This window comes from Amphibalanus amphitrite, unplaced genomic scaffold (genome assembly GCF_019059575.1).
Source record: "Amphibalanus amphitrite isolate SeventyFive unplaced genomic scaffold, NRLGWU_Aamphi_draft 000895F_arrow, whole genome shotgun sequence".
In the NCBI taxonomy this organism is placed as follows: Eukaryota; Metazoa; Arthropoda; class Thecostraca; order Balanomorpha; family Balanidae; genus Amphibalanus; species Amphibalanus amphitrite.
In genome coordinates, this window is record NW_024882389.1 from 133,604 (window position 1) to 152,722 (window position 19,119).

General features: G+C 58.2%; 1 protein-coding gene across 1 annotated transcript in view; it reads left to right on the forward strand.

Moving 5' to 3' along the window:
• LOC122367766 (midnolin homolog) overlaps positions 1–19,119 on the forward strand; it is a 53,995-nt gene that overhangs the window by 2,485 nt on the left and 32,391 nt on the right. The window contains exon 2 of the mRNA XM_043341147.1: positions 8,169–8,256. Coding sequence (XP_043197082.1) covers positions 8,169–8,256 — 88 coding nt within the window. The remainder of the gene's footprint in view (positions 1–8,168; positions 8,257–19,119) is intronic.

A 19,119-nucleotide genomic window follows, 5' to 3' on the forward strand; every position in this document is an offset into this window, starting at 1 on the left:
CGGCCGAATGCCTGTCAGTGAGAGTGCCGGCTCGGGAGTCGTGCGCCTTTCTAGCGGCGGCCGGTCGCCGTAACGGTCACCGATTTGGCAACTCGGGGCAGAGATAACGGCGCCGCCGGCTCCCGTGTCGGTGACAGGCCGGTGTAAGCCCGCCGACCAGCGCAGTGTGTCGGAATGCGGCCCACCGCTCTCGCCGGCTGGTGGATTTGATATCCTGTAACCGTCACGTTCTAAGGCCCCCATAAACAAACACCGGCCTCGGGTCGTCTCCGCCGCAGCTGCGCCCGGATACGGGATCGGACTGGACCCGAGCCGGGCTCGTCAGACGGAGCAGAGCGTCGTGTCTCTATCCTCGCTATCGCACTCGTGGTGTTGTATAACGCGGGGCTGGACCTCGCTGTCCTGTAATAACACAACACCGAGCCGCGCCGAGACTGGTGGAGGCGAATTGGGGCGGCGTGGGGACGATAACGACGGCAGATGTGAGCCCACGCGCCGCGCGCCTGGGAAACTCCGAACCACCAGCGACTTCCTCTGGTGTGAGAGCGAGCCGCTGGGGCTCGGCGTGGACACTGGAGACCGGGGGAGGACGGGGCCTTATCTCTCCCCTCCCCCCGGTCCTCAGCGGGAGGCTCCCCTGCCGTCCGCCGCCCCTCAGGCAAAGATCCGTCTTCAAAGGTGGATCTTTGCCGCTCAGCCGGCGAGTAGTGATGCAAACTTCAGATACGAGAAGTATTATTTGTTTACGGGATGATATTTTTTACATCTGCCACGCCAGCTACCTAGCCAGCTCTGCTGTGTCTAATAACTGTTCTCAAATCTCCCTCACAATTTGAGAACGCCTCTGATTTTCGTCGACCGGTCCGCTGGCGGTGGTCGGCCGTCCCGAAGCCCCGCAGCGGCGGCCGTTCGACACAGCGGCTGTGCCGAACACCTTCGGCAGGTCGATGGGTGCCCGAGATCGATTGGCCCGACCGACGCGTGTCAGCGCTGTGATGGGCGCAGGTGTTCGCCGGCGCCGCGACTCGTGCCCCCCCCGACCCCGCCGCGACCTGGGGGACGCCCGGGCACGACCCGTGTCCGGTGACCGCCAGTCACGCGTCGCGTCCGTCGGGTGGAGATGGGGAGGAGGTGGTCAGGAAGTCACGATGTGGCTTTCACAGGCTCCGAGCAGGATTTGTGCTTAGGGCAACACTTTGCATGTGAACAGCCTTTCCAGACTCCCCGCAAGACTAACCGAATTATCACCGAGGGATAGACTCTCGCTCTGCTTTGCTCCGCTCCTGTTTACCTCCATTTCGTCCGCTCCGTGTTTGTGGCCGGTTTTCCTCGGCCCTGCTATCTGCCCCTCCGGTGCGGCCTGTTTGCACTCGGCCGCGCGGCGTGCCCACTTTCCCCCGGACGCTGTTGTTTCGCTCTCCACGGCCGGCCGGCGGCGGAGGCGGCCGGTGAGCCAGCCTGTCACCCGGCCCGTGAAACGGGCACAAACACCGCTCTCCGTGCGGCCGACGGACACGCCGTCACATGGCCGCGGTTACACCGCACGGCCGCAGGCTGATCGAAATACTCGCACAGGTGCCGTCAGCTTTCAGTGATTGTCACCCTTCCCTGTCTATAGCGTTATGCTTTAGCCAATGGCCTGCCTGGCTGGGAATTTGATCGGATAGCCAGTAAATCTGTTGTCTTATCTTTATCCTTGTCTCGAGGCCACAGCCTGGTTGCCATGCTCACCTGCCTTGGTTGGCATGGACCATGGCATGGACCAGTGGACGGTCGGTCTGTAAATCAGCTGTTCCCCCGGTCTCAGCCGTCTGCTCGGTGCTCACCTGCTAGTGGTGTCAATCGGTTACCAATATTTCGGTATACCGATACCGAACCAATACCGATTCGGTATTCGGTATTATATACTAAAAGCATTTGGTATTTTGTCGGTATCATGAAAATCAACTACTGTCATAAAATATTTGAAAAGCATTTTTTATATACCTTCTGAACTCAAATTTGATTTTGCTAAATGACACTCGATGAAGAAAAATGGCAATCATGACCCATTTCTCCCAAATGCATGATGTCCTAACAAATGGGCAAACACATCAACTGTAATATCAAATACATCAGTCTACCAATGTTAAATGGCAACTTATCAGTGTTAGCAAATTCCAATACCATGAGGATAATTATCCTACAAAGAAAGCCATTGTGCAAGACATTAACATGAATTAATGTTTAACTCACTGTATGCTGGAAAACATACTTTAACCACCTTTCTCAAAATTTCCAAAGCATTTATTAGCAACAAATTTGAATTTGTTTTGAGGAGTCTGTGATTGATCCTTGACCTTGTCTTCCTCTCCATTTTACTGCAATGCAATTACATTATCCAAAACCCTGTTAAATACAGCACTAGCTTCACCATTATCATCTAATATTTAAGGCAGCATTTGTCACTTCATCATCACCCGCATCACCCCACAAATCTTCAACTTTGACTTCGCTCAACTTCAAAAAGCCTTGTAGTGAGCGATGCTGTCATGATCCTGTGGATAATTTATTTTCTTCAATTAGTGTTCTCTTTCCTGCTCTCTCAACAGGTACAGATCGCTAGCAATTTAATCATAAGCTTCATAAAATATAATTGGCTTTTGGCTTGACTCGCACACAGCAGTTTCAAAACTGAACACATCTAAAAACATTTCAATGCCGCAGCTGCGCCAGGTTGAGGAACCGATATAGCTCGTTTTTCTGGTACTTCATTTTTCAGCGAAAGCGGCCTACAACTTTCTTGAATTAATTTTAAGATGTCAAAATTTATACAAGGAATTTTGATTCAAGTGGACTATAAGCAAAAAAGAAAAGAAAAACTTTATTTTATACAGTTTAATCATTAATGCAAATGGCCGCCGCCTGTAAGGCCGCCATTATGGAAGAGACTAGGGTTACCCGCGTGCTCCGCAACGCGAGGAAGGGCTGTTTTTGACCCGTGGGTATTGGATTGGTCTGTGTCGATTTGGTTGCTATCCATTTCGTTCGATTGCTTTTTAACGGCCAAGCATTTTGTAATAAAACAAAAAAGATGCATCGCATCGAGGTGCCCGTGTCGTATTATCATGCGTTCTACTTAAGAATGATTCGAACACTGGCATGAAGTCTTTTGAGGGCCATCGATGAATTTCGCTAAAAATGACAATGTAATGGTTTGGAACATTTACATTTTTAAGAATACTGTTGCTCATCATGCAAAAATGAAGAGTGAATATTGGACAGAATTGAATGCTCTATCCAATGGTACCATATTCAATTGCCAAAGGTATCAGGTTATGCAGCAAAACCCGTGTAATTAATAAAGTGGCACATCATTGACAAACACCATTTTCTCCAGTGATTTGCACCACCTTGATTTGGATCAATCAGCTTTTCACAATTTTTATATGAGAGGCGGTACATTTCTCTTGCAAATAGGCGTTGTTTCCACTCGCTCCATTTAACGGTCACCTAAAAATAAAATTAATTCCAAAATCCGTCAAAAACCGCAATTTTTCCAATAAAAGTCTCCTCACGGGTGCACGTGGCGCGTGCCATCCCCTGCACCGCACACCATTCAATAGCCCGTTCGATTCTCTACACGATGCTGTTTTCCCCGTACCGATCGGGCCCACACTTACCGAGATATTGCACGGGGATCGGACCCGTGTCGGGCAAATTTAGCCATTTTCGCCCGATTTTGCAAGCCGATTTATACATGCAAAGTCTATGACGCGAATTTGCACTTTTTGAGCACACGCCACGCGCTCCCTACCAATCTGATCGAGCCCAGACCCCTCAAAGGCACGTCGCACATCCTTGATCTATAAGTTGTGCAAATTTCAGGGCGCTAGGTGCAACGGTCTGGCCTGTAGTCCACGCAAAGCACCACCAAGTCGGGACCTCGGTAACGGACAGACGCACCCTCCTCAAATAGTAATATAGATGACACGTGACGTGTGTCAATTCCTCCGTAAAATTATGGACATATTACTAAGATTTCATCGCGATATCATTACAGTGGTGTCTGCTATCTATCAGTGTGCCTCGTAAGTAATTATTTATCAAGTTTTGTTGTGTTACACATTTGTGGATGAAGAAAAATTGGCTGCGTCAGTATCGTCACCAATCACCATGCTACTTGGGCTGAACTGTAGGTATCATGGGCTTTGTTTACATTAATGGTGTAGCACAAGGTGTAGCCCATCATTGTCAATTGGGTCACCACTTTTGGATCATGATAACACACTTAACCCTGTCTTGACCGGACTCGAAATGAATGACTTGAATTGAAAGAAGGTTTGATGGTTCAGGCATGGACAAGATTCAGGGTTCAAGTTATTTTCCTAACACCTCATGCAGTTGACTTGAATCCACATTCCAGTAAAATAACTGACCTGAATATTTGTTAATAGTTACAAAATAAGTTATAAATGTATTTTTTGCAATGCAAATAATCAAGAGATTGCCTGATTTGTTTTTGTAACCTTATTTCAAAGTATTAGGTACCTTTCAAGGCTTATCATACCTATGTCTTGAGAAAGTTTGAAGCATTTGTTTGATAATACCCTGATTTCGGTATCTAGTCGGTATTTCCCCCTATTTCTGAAAATCGGTTCGGTTTTGGTATACTCTCAGTGGTTTTGGTCGGTATCGGTTTGGTATTGGTTTCCAAAATTTCTGAAATTGACATCACTATCACCTGCCGCCCAATCTCGGCTCCGCCTCGTGCCCCTGTGCCGGTCCCCGGCCGGCCGCCGTCAGCGCCGCCCAGGGACACCGGAAGTCGGGACGGTGGCATTCCATTACAGTCCATCAGCGGGAGCCGGGCCGCCCGCCGCCACCGGCCGGCGCGAGGTAATCGGCGCCTCTGCCCGCCCGCCGCCCGCCGCCCGCCCGTCCGCCCGTCCGCGGCCGCCATACCGGCCTGCAAGCGCAGCCAACATGCGATGTGTCACTCCGGCCGGACTGCCGGAAAACAACCAGAGTGCCCGGTCGGCGCTGCGATGGTCGGGGGAAGACTACGGGGTCTGTTCCGTGTGCGCAGCAGCCGAGAGACCTGGCGGGGCAGGGTTTGTTGGGGACTTCACAGAGGATCCACGGGTGAAGTCACAGTATGAGTGTATCAGTGTGTGTGTGAGGGATATTTATTGGTGAGATGACACCAGCTGCAAGGTTACTGATGGATGTTATCGTCGCTGTGTCGTGCTGCTGATGTTTTATAGCTGTCCTTTTATGTCGTAAACGACGGGCTCGACTCTCCACAAATGGAGTCGAGCCTGACGTGCCGACGGTCTTTGATCTCCCTTAGGATGGACGACCCGACCTCGGGAGGTTCCCGTCCACGTCTGGTCTCCTTCGGTGGACCACCTCTGACGAAACATCCCTGCGGGGTGGACAGGGTCATAACTTGTCATTGCTCCGCCACTGCAAGGGATGTCAGAATTCATCTGACGCTAATGCTGCGTTAACGGTCAATGCAGGGTTAGAAGCGTGGTCGAGTCTACTGCTGGACATTCCAAAGCCGCGCGCCTGGTCACTGGTTACCCGACTCGGCCCGGCCCGTCCTGTCCGTGCATTAGTGCAGCTAGCTGGGCGCAGTTTACGAGACTGAACCGGACCGGACGAACGGCCGGCCGGACGGGCCAGCGGGCGTCACCGATAAACCGACCGCAGCGCGCGGCCGGCGGTGGCGGCGCTAACGGGTCGGCCGGGCCGCCAACGCGGCTCGCCGGTCACCAACGGGACCGGGGAGCGGGTCACACGCGCGCTGCCAGCGGGCCAAGGTTGCGCCGCCCGCCCGCCGCCCGCCGGGTGACAGAGTAGTCGCACCGGCGCGGCACCCGCGGCTCTCTGGTCAGCTGGGGAGCGGGAGAGCCGTGCCAACAACTCACGTGATGATCTTTGGCAGCGGACGGAGCCAGACAGAAATTGGTGACACGTTGCTGACAGAAACGCCGTCGTTATCGGTGTTCGTGGTGAGGGATATACCTACTAAAAATATGCCGGATCCTTGTGAGGACATGCTGGATTTCGTAGGCACGTGTGCATTGCAAGAATGGTTGTATTCGACATGACGTGCAGCCATCTGGAGCCGCAGCTGATTCTCGGGCAGCTGCGACTGGTAACCGGGCCCTGTCGTCATCCCTTTGTCGGTGATTGACTCTGATTGGCTCCGCCTGGCGTCCTCGGGGAGGGCCAGACAGGAAAAGAGCAAGGAATGCGAGCCGCGCCAGCCGTGGCAGCTGTCTCGGTGCCTCTCCCGCTCACTGAGCCGGGGTATGGCTCCGTCAGCGCAGATGACTCTCGGGCAGTTATCACAGACCGGACCGTGGCCTGTCACATGCCAGCGATGCCCCAAATTTTCTTGTATAACTTACGACACCGGATGGCTGTGAGTGTATTGTCTCGGTTGCTCCCTCGAATCCCCGGTCGTCCGACGCGATGGGGGAGGCGGGTTCGAGCCGAGGCGTGACGGCGGGTCGGGTTCAGTAGCCGTGACAGGTCACCAGCGGACAGCGCGGTATGATACGCGACACGGCGCTCACCTGCTCCGCGGCTCAGCAGCGGCGGCGGCAGGCGGGTTTCCGGCCTTTGTTTAGCGCCCGGCGGCCGGCGGCTGCTCCCCAGACAAGGCTGTCTAATCCACAGGCAGCCGGCCTCTGCTGGCCTTGGCGGCTGCTCACGTGGCCCTTCTGAGCCCCGCCGGCAGGGGACCTCGCTCCGCCACTGCCTCCGTCCCCCTCTCTCTGATCCGCTGGAGCCGCCTCTGCCCATCCTGCTGGCTTAGCGAATAGCCTCACATAAGCCGCTGTGACATAAGCCGGTCGACTCGCTCGTCCCGATGGGTGGCCGCTGTTTCAGCATTCCAACTTGGGGACATCAGCAATTTAACATTCACTGCTTGTCTCACTGTTCAGTGTAGCTCATATACCTCCTTCTTACCTAGCTCCTGCTCGTAGAGCTCCTCCTTGGCAGGTCAGCTTGTCCGCCATTGTGAATCGCCCGTCTCCCAAGGCGGACAGCCCGTATCGTCACGGTTTCTCGGAGAATCTGCACGGCAGCTGGCGGCCGTCCCGACTGATTGAAGGGCAGTCTGAGGAAGCACGGGTGCGCCCGGGGCGGCCGGCTGGCCGTCGGGGCGGCCCTGGACCGGCAGGTGCGCCCCACCTCTGTCCACAGCTCCGGGGGCGTACCGGCTCATGCCGCGCTCCTGGGAGTCGCCGTGACGGGCCCGGCCGGTCGGCCTGCAGCTGACTGCAGTGGAGGGCAGCTGCTGCAGAGGCCGAGTGACCTTCGAGACGCGCCGGCCTATGGCGCTCACGGCCTGCGCCTCCTCCCATATAATCCGCGCCAACACGGCACCGATCGTGCCGGCAGCCACGGCGGGGCGCCTGGGACGGCTGGCCGCCTCGGCTGACTGCCATGGTCACCTCAGATGCAGTCGCTAGAATGGCCACGGTATTCGCAAGTAGAGAAGACATATTTGTATCGTACGTTGTGAGGACGGCATATGGATTTTTCCATAGCCCTCGCAAAAGGTGTCTTTATCCCCTGTCTTTATCCCTATTTACATTAAAATGGTTGTAACAAGCGGCAATTTATGATCGTTTGCCAGCAGGACAGCCAGCAGGCTCACCACGGGTCATGATGAGCATGAAATGAGCATTGAGCCGGTTTACCATGGCTGTCCTATGCTTTACACCACGGTCGTTGGCAGTCACCCGGTACATGTGTCGGCTGTTTGCAGACTGCCGTGTTTATCGGGTCCGGTCCGGACCGGCCGACTGCTGAGTGATGGATCGCCGGCTCCCATTTCCCCTGCAGAGTGCAGAGTGCATGTGTCGGCCGGCAGAGACACAGCCATGACTTTGTCTGTCTGATTCTCACACGACCCCACTGCAGGCTAAACTTACCCGCCCGCCCGACCCTGATCCTTGACTTGTGTCAGTTTCTCTTTGAGACATGTCTATTGTCTATGTTTATGTTTTTTTATTTGTATGCTTGTATTGTTTGTACCTTGATATGTTTGAGTCGTTCTACCGTTGATCTATCTATGCCTTTTGTGACCCTTATTGTAGGCACCCATCGCCCCCCCCCCCCCAACATCACTCCCTAACTGACCGTCCCCTTTCTCTGCGTCTCAGGCCGCTACGTGATGGCACCCTGGAGGCTAACCAGGTGGTGCACGGCTGTCAGCTCATCCTGCTGCCTTCCGTCGAGAGCGGACTGATGGTGAGTGATGCTACGCTCCTACTCTCTCTCTCTCTCTCTCTCTCTCTCTCTCTCTCTCTCTCTCTCTCTCTCTCTCTCTCTCTCTCTCTCTCTCTCTCTCTCTCTCTCTCTTTCTCTCTCTCTTCTCACCTCTGATTCGTACTCTCCCTAACGTGCACACACACACACACACGCTTTGTTTCTCGCCTCTCCCCTGGGCTGTTCGTCCCCTCTCGTGCATGTCTGTGTGTTGTGTCCCGTGTCCGCTTCTCCCTCTCGTTTCGTTATCTCAGCTGCCTGCCCTTCGGAATGTGTCCCGAAACCTGGTGGGTGCTCCCCTGTCTTTGGTTATCTCTGTAGGCTGCTTTCAGTCTGTGAAATAATGCCCTTGCTTGTGTCGCTCGGGCTGATTGCAGCTATTGTTATTGTGTCTCGCGTCTACGCCCATTGCCAGTTTCCAGGTATCTACTAAGTGACTCAGATAGCTCAGCTCCGTCGGAGTATAACCCACACTTCGACTGGGGTTCGTCAGTGTCGGCTCGTGTTAGCCATCCCTCTCCCGAGCAGATGGTTCTTTGTTGAACCACCGGCCTCTCAGGAATGCTTCGGTCGGGAATCGGGAGGGTCTGCTGGCAGCCCAGACCGTCCCATTCCCCGTGTTAGCCCTGATCCCAGATGGTTTCTGGCATCATTAGGGAGATATGTAAGCGTGTCAGTGGCTTTCTAAATTTGTTTGGTAGCATTTCTCTACTACTGTCGTCCCGACCAGGAGTGTGTTCGCATCCACCTGCTTTCACCCAATCTGCTTATTGCTGCGCGGCGCCCAGCGATCTCCCAGCTCGTTGTTTTTCGCATTGGCTCTGAGCTGATACCATAACTGGTCGGGGGATGATCGTGCAGTGTGACGCGGCCTTAGGTAATGCCCGCTGCGCTGTTCGGTGGAGCTCGCTGCTCGTCTCACACCGGGACATTACCTGTCCGCCGGTATCCACCGCTATTATCCTCCTTCCATACTATGTCCGGCTAGACCAGGCATAGGCAGTACAGCTAGACCGTGGACAAGCCTGAGCCTGTGAGACTGAATCGAGCATCTTGTGTCTGTCAGACGGTTGTCTCAAGGGTTTGTGTCGTACTGACTTAAAAGTCACCGTCCAGCACAAGAAGAAGATCTATTCTGCTCTCCTCTACACCTTCCAGCCAACTAAACTCACAATCCCCCTCCTGGCACATCCACAGCTCGCAGACACACATCTCACATCATCACCAACCAATCGCGCTGTCATACGTCATATATCTCACATCATAACCAGCCAATCATGCTCCCATACGTCATGCCCGGCCCAGCTACTTGCAGGGTGTAACTCGGCCCTGCCGGCATCAGATGCCGGCGGCTATGACCAACGCTGGGTCACCGGTTCACAGCTCGACGCTGAAGCTGACTCACACTTATACGGCTCACATTCATCCTTGCGTCACGCTACATCACCCCCTGGTTCTGAAGAACCACATTACTCTACATGTTACATGTCATTCAATCAACGCATCAACTACATCCTCTGGCACACCATCGCCATATCTTTCCGGCTCTCTTCGAACACGCGTACCACGCCGCAGCGTCGCAGGCACGAACGTTTCACTCTCGTCTGCGGACACATCGGACCCGGTCGGTGGATCGGGGTCCGGGGACTGAGCGACGCTGGGCGGCCGCGTGTCCGACTCCGTCACATCACTCGGAGCTGGCGACACACACACGCCATCACACTCGCTGTCATCAGACCACTCCACCGTTGGCGCTCGCAGAGCCCCTGGCCTCGGACATTCAGGGACGGTCAACCGATGTCGGAGGTTTCGCACATGTCGTGGGACATTATCGACTTCGATTGTCTGGGCCGAAACGACGCCTGTCACAATACCCTCGTCTGACTTTACAAAACATCGGTCGCCCCGCCGCCGAACCCACACCTTGTCCCCTACCTGGTATACACCGGGTTTCTTCAGCGGCAGGGCGTCACCAGGCTCGTCTGAGGTTCTGCGGGGCGTCACGTCAACGTCTCGGCCAGGGTGTCGAAGCACCCCGTTGATTGGAGCTGTGGCCGGGTCACTGCCATCCTTCGGTGTCACGTTGTATCGATGGACTGCTTCAGCAACGGAGCAGGACTGCCGGGCCACCATCACTTTGATGGTACGATGATGGCGCTCGACGATGCCGTTCCCGCCGGGCTCGTAGGCAGCGCGGAACCGGATGGATACGTCCCAGCGAGCCGCGAACGCTAACATGACCCGGCCACGGAACTCTGTCGCATTGTCCGTGAGTATTTCCGCCGGGGCTCCACGCTCTAGAAACACGTTCTCCAGCTCACTCACAATCTCCAGAGCTCCTGCCCGGCGAAGCCGTCGCCATATGGCGTACCTCGACGGCCCGCAGTCCACCAGCGTCAGGTATGGGTGGCCGTGCACGTGGGTGACATCCATGGCCAGGCGATCCCACGTGCGTTCTGTTCCGAGTGACCCACCGGGCCAGCGCTCCGGCGCCGGGTCAATCGAGGCACACGTCTGGCATCGTCTGACCACGTCTCGCACAGCTGGTTTTGACACCCGCCTCACCCCCAGCTCACGTCGGGCGTACCACAACGTTCTCCTCACTCCTTGGTGACCGATGTTTTCGTGGATGGTGCGGATGTCACTCGCTGAGGCACTTGTGATGGCAGCGACAGCCACCGGTTGTGCTTTGGACGAATCAGTGGTTGGCTGGTCGGCAGTCTGCAGCCAGGCGTTGGGCACCCGCGTCACCTCATCAGCACGGTTGACCGCTGACGCGACCAGCTCGATAGTGACCTCCAGTTCGTACTCGATGACGAGCTGACGGAAAACAGCCACGCGCCGTCGGATAAGCATTTCGGACTGCGCCTTGGTTCGCAGCCTTGCCTTACCCGACAGCGCGTCACTCAGCCAGCGGTGCACCGTCACCGAGTCTGTCCGGAGCGTCAGGCGACGGAAGCCCCATGCTACCGCCAGGTTGACACCGTTGAGAGCGGCATCCAGTTCTGAGATATTGATGTGCACGTCCCTCTCCGATTCGGCACGCAGCCAGGACGCATCCTCGATGATGGCGCCCGTGTCAGGGTCAGTGAGCACGACACCGCGGGCGATGGAGCTGGCGTCGGTCCACACCACGACGCTCGTCCCTGTCACACACCACTGGCCGCGTGCCGGGTCACATGCTCGAAACCGCCGTGACACCTCATCCACCTCACGTTGTAGTTCCTCGCTGACGATCGGAGTGTCCCAGTCCGGGCTGAGGCGGTTGGCAGTCCGCTTCATCCATGCAGCGGCCGGCCGCAGCCAGCCTGCGACCGGCACATGAGATGTCAGCTGGCCGGCCCACGCGAAGACAGATCGCCGCGTTAGCACGGGTGGAGCCTGCGTTGGTGACTCCCCGTCCCTACTCCACTGGAGTGCCGGCCCGTCGCTCTCGGCGACACGAAGGCCCAGCATACGTGCACCGGTCGCGACCCGCTCCGGCGGCTTGCATGTGAGCCCGAATCGAGCGAAGTGCTCGGCAACCTCATCAGCCGAGACCACCGCTTCGTTGACCAGCAGATCATCGGCGTAAGGCAGCACTGCCTCTGCCAACCCGGGGCTCTGTGCGAGCACCTTCCTGACCACAGCCTTCATGATCAGAGGCGCGATACTGAGCCCAAAGCCGACCCTGGTCAGGCAGTACCGCCGCCCTTGCACGATGACTGTCTGGTACGGCCACAGGGCCGGGTCCACACGAAGCTGAAGAAAAGCTTTCTTCAGATCCAGGACAGCGACCCGGCGTCCGTGACGTCGCCACCTTCGCAGCTCTTCCACGCAGACGTCAGCGTCGGCTGTGTGACGTGTCAGGTGTTGATTGAGTTCCCGATAATCTAACACCGGCCGCACCTTGTCCTTCGCTGCCTGAGTAACCACCATCAACGGGATCAATCCCTGTGCGGGACCGTACATCGTCTCATCGTATTCGCGCAGCCAGCCCTCACTAATCCACAGCGCCAGCTCTGCATCGAATTTTTCACGCGCACAACTCGGCACACCGTACTGAGCTATCGAGTTTCCAAGCGGGGGCGGAGCCACGCCACCGGCCCATTTCCAACGGACTGTCCACACATCATCGAACACAGCCGTGAAGTCAGTCTCGTCAATCCTTAGCTCCGGCTCCGTGTCGACCGCTCGACACACCTCCCGCTCCGGCGGGACCTCACGCTGCACCACAGCAGCCGTGTCGACCGCACGACACACCTCCCGCTCCGACGGGGCCTCACGCTGCACCACAGTAGCCGTGTCGACCGCTCGACACACCTCCCGCTCCGGCGGGACCTCACGCTGCACCACAGCAGCCGTGTCAACCGCTCGACACACCTCCCGCTCCGGCGGGGCCTCACGCTGCACCACAGCAGCCGTGTCGACCGCTCGACACACCTCCCGCTCCGGCGGGGCCTCACGCTGCACCACAGCAGCCGTGTCGACGCTCGCAACTGGGTTGACGCTCCCGAAGCGAACGGATCCTCCACTTACACTCACGCCCTGCAGGGCGTCAATGCCGGTCATGCCCAGCAACACGTCTACGCCCAGCAACCGGGCCGGTACGACGACCGCCCGCACACTCACTGTCGCCCCGCGCACTCCAAGGCTGACCACAGCCCGCCCACAGCACAGCACCGGGCTGTCGTTGACAGCGACCAAGCTGGCGTCACTCCGCTCCCAGCAGGACACCACGCCCTTCCACACCACTGTCTCGCTGCACCCTGTGTCGACGAGTGCTCGGCACTTGCGCCCATTTACATTGATGTCGATGATGGGGGCTCTTGGGTCACTGCGGCAGCTGGCGACGGCGGAGCCCGTGGCGCTGATGTAGCGCCGTCGCCGTGCCCGTTTGGGCAGAGCCGGGCGATGTGGCCTACCTGGTTACAGGTCCAACACCGCAGTGGTGGACGGCGACCCGTCCCTCTGGCTCCCCGCTGCTGCTGTACATATGATGGCGGCGGCTGGACGACAGCCACCGATGCAGTCGCTCTCTCCCTGGCCGCCATCGCCAACGTTGACCTAGCGACGGCGACGGCTCGCTCCAAGGAGAGAGTTTCATCTCCAGCACTGTTACGTACTGTTAGCCGCACCTCCGGCGGCAGACCTTGCAGGAAGTGCGTCGTCATCACTTCGTTGGACACTGAACCTATGAGGGATATCAGCCGCTTGACTGATCCCAGGTAGGCATCCACAGACTCGCCCGGTTGTAGACGTCGGTGATACAGCTCATACATAGCCGCGTCGGGTCCCAATGCAAATGCACGATGCAGTTTTTGGCGGACGATTGCAGCATCCCGCTGCTCGGTGGAGGAGAGGGTGGCCCACACCTCGTACGCCTGGTCCCTCAGGCGTGTGGGTATGACAGCGGCCAGTGACACACGACGCAGGGCACACAGCTGTGTCGCCTGCTCCAGCCATCTGACGACGTCACCGCTGCCGTCGAACTCCGGTATTGCCCGCAGATCGAATGCAGGCGCAGGAAACTCTGGTTCCATGGTATTGGTACCAGCTACCGGTGCACCACTGCCCTCTTCTACGTCAGACATAATCACAACACTTAGTCGAGAAGGCCGAAATAGCTTGTCGTACTGACTTAAAAGTCACCGTCCAGCACAAGAAGAAGATCTATTCTGCTCTCCTCTACACCTTCCAGCCAACTAAACTCACAATCCCCCTCCTGGCACATCCACAGCTCGCAGACACACATCTCACATCATCACCAACCAATCGCGCTGTCATACGTCATATATCTCACATCATAACCAGCCAATCATGCTCCCATACGTCATGCCCGGCCCAGCTACTTGCAGGGTGTAACTCGGCCCTGCCGGCATCAGATGCCGGCGGCTATGACCAACGCTGGGTCACCGGTTCACAGCTCGACGCTGAAGCTGACTCACACTTATACGGCTCACATTCATCCTTGCGTCACGCTACAGTTTGTTAGAAGTAGAACGTCCATCGGTTGGCTGTCTCTCGAGTCGGTCGTCTCTGCGGCGGGTCGCCTCTCTGACGGTGATCTCTCGGTCTCCCTGTCCGTTGTCTCTCATACTCGTCTCCCTGCCGGCTGTCTCCCGGCCCGCGGCGGTGTATTGAGCGCCGCCGGCCGGTCCCCTGTTTTCGGTCGGACGGTGCCGACGGCAGGAGCGCAGACGCCGACAGTCCGCCGCCCACTCACCGCCGATTGGAAACCGTCCGCACGGGGCTTCGCGACCGACGCCACTGCCGACGGCGGCGGCGGCGCGCCGAGGGTCGATGCACGCATAGGGCTCTCCCCCGGAGCGGCGGAACCCCGCAGAGGGTAGCTGGGAGAGGTGGAGCTGGCTCGGAGCTGGGGAGGTGGCAGGAGCTGAGTTGATGTGCAAGACAGAGAGAGGAGGTGGTGGGTTGATGGTCTGGTGGGTAAGCTGGTCGGTAAGATTGATGTGTGGGGATGGGTGACGCTGGCCTTGGTCGAAGCGCTCTCTCGGTCGGGACAGGCGTTGGTCAGGGTGCCCGTTTGGCTCACTGCCTCCACTGGGCGCCGCGGTTACCTACTGGTCTCGTGACGCCTGCCGCGGCGGCGGCGGCCGTCACGTGCCCCGCTGACCGGCGACCGCCACCGCCAGCTGCAAGCTCCGGCGGCACGCCACCGAGCGCGCGGCGCGCAGTCGCCACTTGTTACACGGGCACGTGGCCAGTCGGCGGGGGCGGGGGCGGCGCTCGGACCGCGCGGCCGGCGGCCGGTCGGCGGTGACGGGCCGCCGCCCGCCACACCGCCTCTCCCGCCGCCCGCCAGAGGCGCTGCTGCTGGGAGACGGCGGCGGAGCGGGGAGGGACGGGAGGAGGCGCCGTCACGAGCTCTGACGTTGGCCCGGCACGGGATCAGCTCAAAGTCGAGGTCACTGTTCGACTGGGTCCTCTGTACTTACCTGTTAATCTTTACTAGCATTGCGTATTGAATGCACGTGAGCAGATATCGGTACTTACAACGCTTCGTTCCGTTTTTTTTTCTCAAAACTACGTGGTGAAAAAGACGTTCGCCGGCAACAAAGGTAAATTCCAAAAGCTAGGAGCCTGGCACTGAGCTCCCATATCTCACATAAATTTGCAAGCCGAGCAATCGATACCAGTTCGCTGCACTACAACTGGTGGCCGCCCCAGTTCTGAGTTCGAGACCGTCTCACGGCCGCGGTGATGGCCGTTCGCACGAGAAGGATTACCCGCACCTCCGGAAGCGGGGCAGGTTCGCGCGCCGTGCCGTGCGGCGTGCGCTATCGGCGGACCAGTTTTCGGGCTGCGTGTCGGCGTCGGCCGCGGCGAGGCTGCGCGGTTTCGCAACACCTCGTGGTCGCTGTCGCCTGTGTAACTGTGCTGCGGCCGGCTGTTCTGCGAAACTGGTAGGCGAACAAACGCAGGGAGGGGTGGATGAAGGGACGGACGGTCGGGTCTGGCGACTGGCGCACGACACGGCGTCTGCATTGTTGCTCGTCGTACAGCGCTCCCTGTTCAGTTTCACCACTGCGCCGTCCGTCCCTTACCGAGCAGCCCAGGGCTGGGCCGCGCGCTGCGACGGTCACATGACGGGTCCGGTTTCCGTTGGACACCGGATCACCCTCCGGCTGAGCCTGTGCGGTCACGGCCGGTCACGGAGGGGTGCGCGGGGGCAGACTCTGCAAGTATCGCCGGCGGGGCGGCTGAAGCGTCACCTGGCCGGCTGGGAGCCGTCGCCAGGCGCGGCCCGCCGGCGGCGCCCGCGCTGGCACCGTTCCCGCGCCGGCGCCGCCTCCGCCGCCGGTTTGTTATCGTTCGGGCGTGCTCACGTGCCTAGAGCGGCGCGGCGGCGACGGTCCGGCGGCGGCGGCTACCTCCGTGGGAGAGCAGCCCTCCTGCGGTCGCCTCGTGACCGGTGTGCGGGCCGCCGGCCGAACTGGACCGCCGCTCGCCACCAGACGGTCACGATCGGCGCTGCGCCGGGATGGCGGCCCTCTGATCGGCCGAGAGCTGAATCCCGCTCAGTGGACGGACGGACTACTTTCTCGGTACGTTTCGGGTCCGGCTTCGGTCAGCCGTAGCCCGTTAGCATACGAATCAAGTCAATTAGAGCGGGCCGTTTTGTCACCGACTGTCGCGGAGAGTGGACACCGGGCGGCGGCGGTGACGGTGGCGGTGGGCGGCCCGTCGCCCGGCGCCGACCGCTCGCGGCGCGCGACCGGGCCGGCTGCAGAAAATAGCCCCGGGCGCCGCCGTCGCCGCCGACGCGCCGACGCCACGACGAAAACACGGCGGCCGATCGCTCAGCGGAATCTGAGCGCGGGGGCGGCGGCGGGGGCAAGTGAGCTATGGCCTGTTTTTCTGATCCTCCCGGAGCCGAATCACTAGCTGTGATTGTCCGCCGGCCATCAATAGAATCGTTCTCGAATTCCGGCGCTGATATCTCCCCAGCACGAGCTAGAGGTTTCGACTGACTTATGCCGGGCAGGGAACTGCTATACAATGCCTCTCTTTAGCTGTGTAACCTCCTATTTACTGATATTGAAGCTTTATGTTTGTAATTGCATTGCATTATTAGGCAGAGCTTTTTCAATTTATGGCACCGTGTGAGCTATTTTACGACATTTATGGTTTTACACCGATCTAAGTTGTCCCTTGGGGCCGCTCCTCATGGTGCACATTACAGCTGCTAGCCGCTTCAAACGAATAGGCGCACGACATAATAGATACATTACGACTTGGACGGCGGTGGGCGGGGGCTATAATCTAGTGTAATGCATGCTTGGAAGGCTCGCGAGCGTCCACAATGGGACATCGAGGTGCCATGGTACTGCACGTTAGGTCCGCCGCCTGTTTCTGACTCGTGAGGCCAGTGGTGGATATAGGTACGGGTCAGTTACTGCGGCTCGGCGGGCTACCTGAGAGTTCCCCCGTCTGGGCACCTCTGAGTAATACCTCACCCTTCTCGTCAGCCTGTGTCTGGCTGCCTGGCCCGTCAGTCAGTTCTGTGGCCATTTTTCCCGGTCGGCGCCGGTCCGGACGGGCGCCAGGGCCAGCATTGATCCTGTGTGACGCGGCGCCGGCCACAGATGGCCGGTAATGATTACATTGGCGGCCGGAGCCGGTCGGCCAGTCGGCCGGTCGAGCCGCCGGCACCGGGCCACCGGCACCGGGCCACCTCCCGCCCGTCAGCCAACCTCACCTGGGAGAGGTAGGGGACGGGTGTGAGGCTCGTGAAACCGGGGCCGATGGTGGCGGACTTATTTACTGAAAGAGTAACCGTATCGGAACTCTCACGCATTCGACAGGAGTGGCATGTATAAGGATAGCCAGATATGATTGAACTAACGCGGGACGACCTGCGATATATTGTCGAGTTCTTTGGTGTAATGCCTGATGTGCGGCTAGCCGCACTTCGCTGTTCTTTGGAACTTTCATCCATTCTGAGCTCAGAACCCTCCCCCTAGGATGACACCGCTCCGTCCTGGAAGGCTTTGTCGATGACGTCAGTGTTTCGTGCACCGATGAAGTGCTGACACTAAAAAGAGCTAAATCGGCTGCCAGCTTTTCTTACTTACCCGGGTCATAGCTCTGACAGGACTTTTCTCTGCTCGGTGTGGCAGCCAACCCGGCTAACTAACTGTATGTCGCAGCCCGATGCTGGTCTAGCCTATGACCGTACATCAATCTATCCTGACGAGGAGTAGGTATTTTAACCGGAGCCCACAGCATGACTGAAGTACCGGACCTTCAGTGGGAGAGCCGGGACGTTTTGGTCGGAGTCCATGCCGGAGTTGGAGGGACGTGACATTCTTCCCAGTCCTATCAGAAACCAGTGGGTATCGGAGCCGTCCGGGCCCTCCACAAACCAAACCGGACCATCCGGGATATTAGCCCATGCGCAAGAACTGCCCGGGGGACCACCACGGACCATCCCGGACCATCTGCTCTGTCGTCGGCCGGGGTCCATTACCGGTGTGTCTGTCACCGATCGTCCGCAGGTGGCGCTGGGTCGGGTCAATACAGTCGCCTCCGCTGCGCTGCCTCTCCTACTCCCAGCCGTGACCGGGAGCTCGACCCGCAGTCATGTGGTCTATCCGTGTCGTGCCCAAACTTAACTGCCAACACGAGTCGTGGTGGACCCGAGGTTTGGCTATTGCAATCCTCCCATGCCTGGGAAGTTCGCCTCAGCCCGGCCGAGTTGCTGAGGCGAGCCTCAGACTGCGAACCGGTACTGATCCTGATCGCCATCTCCAGGATTCCATTTAGAGCTCTCCGGCGCGGCGGGGGAATTGACTCCGGCGGACGCTGAACCCTGCCCGATCATCTGATCGAGACTCGAGCTGCCTGAAACAGGCTCCCTCCGTCGACTGCCGGTCCCCGTCGCTCGGCCGGGGCACTGCGTGACGCTGTCTCGGTCACTCAACGAGACATGGACGGATGCTGGTGCAGAGGAGGAGTTGTTCGGGATTTGTATACGTGAGAGTTGTATTTTCAGCTCCAACTCGAGCACACGTGTTTCGATATTCATCAATGCAAAGGTCACTCGTCAAAGCTAGGTCAATCTGTCTTCATTATCTCAATGTTTGTAACGCACCGCTCCGTTCAGATAACTAGCTCCGTGGCGGTGTACCATTTCGTCGTTGGGACCGGGCCCGGGTGGGATCCCGCTCGGACCGCGTACATTGATTTTCGTTGCCGGCGACGCGCGCCCGCCGCTGCGCCGGTGGATAGGGTGTCGCCGCCTCCGACGGGCCGTCGCGCGCGACTCTGAGCGCCGCCGCGACCCGCGGGGAGCCGGGGGACGCGCCGGTCGCCGACTATGGATTAGTGTCGTCCCCCTGC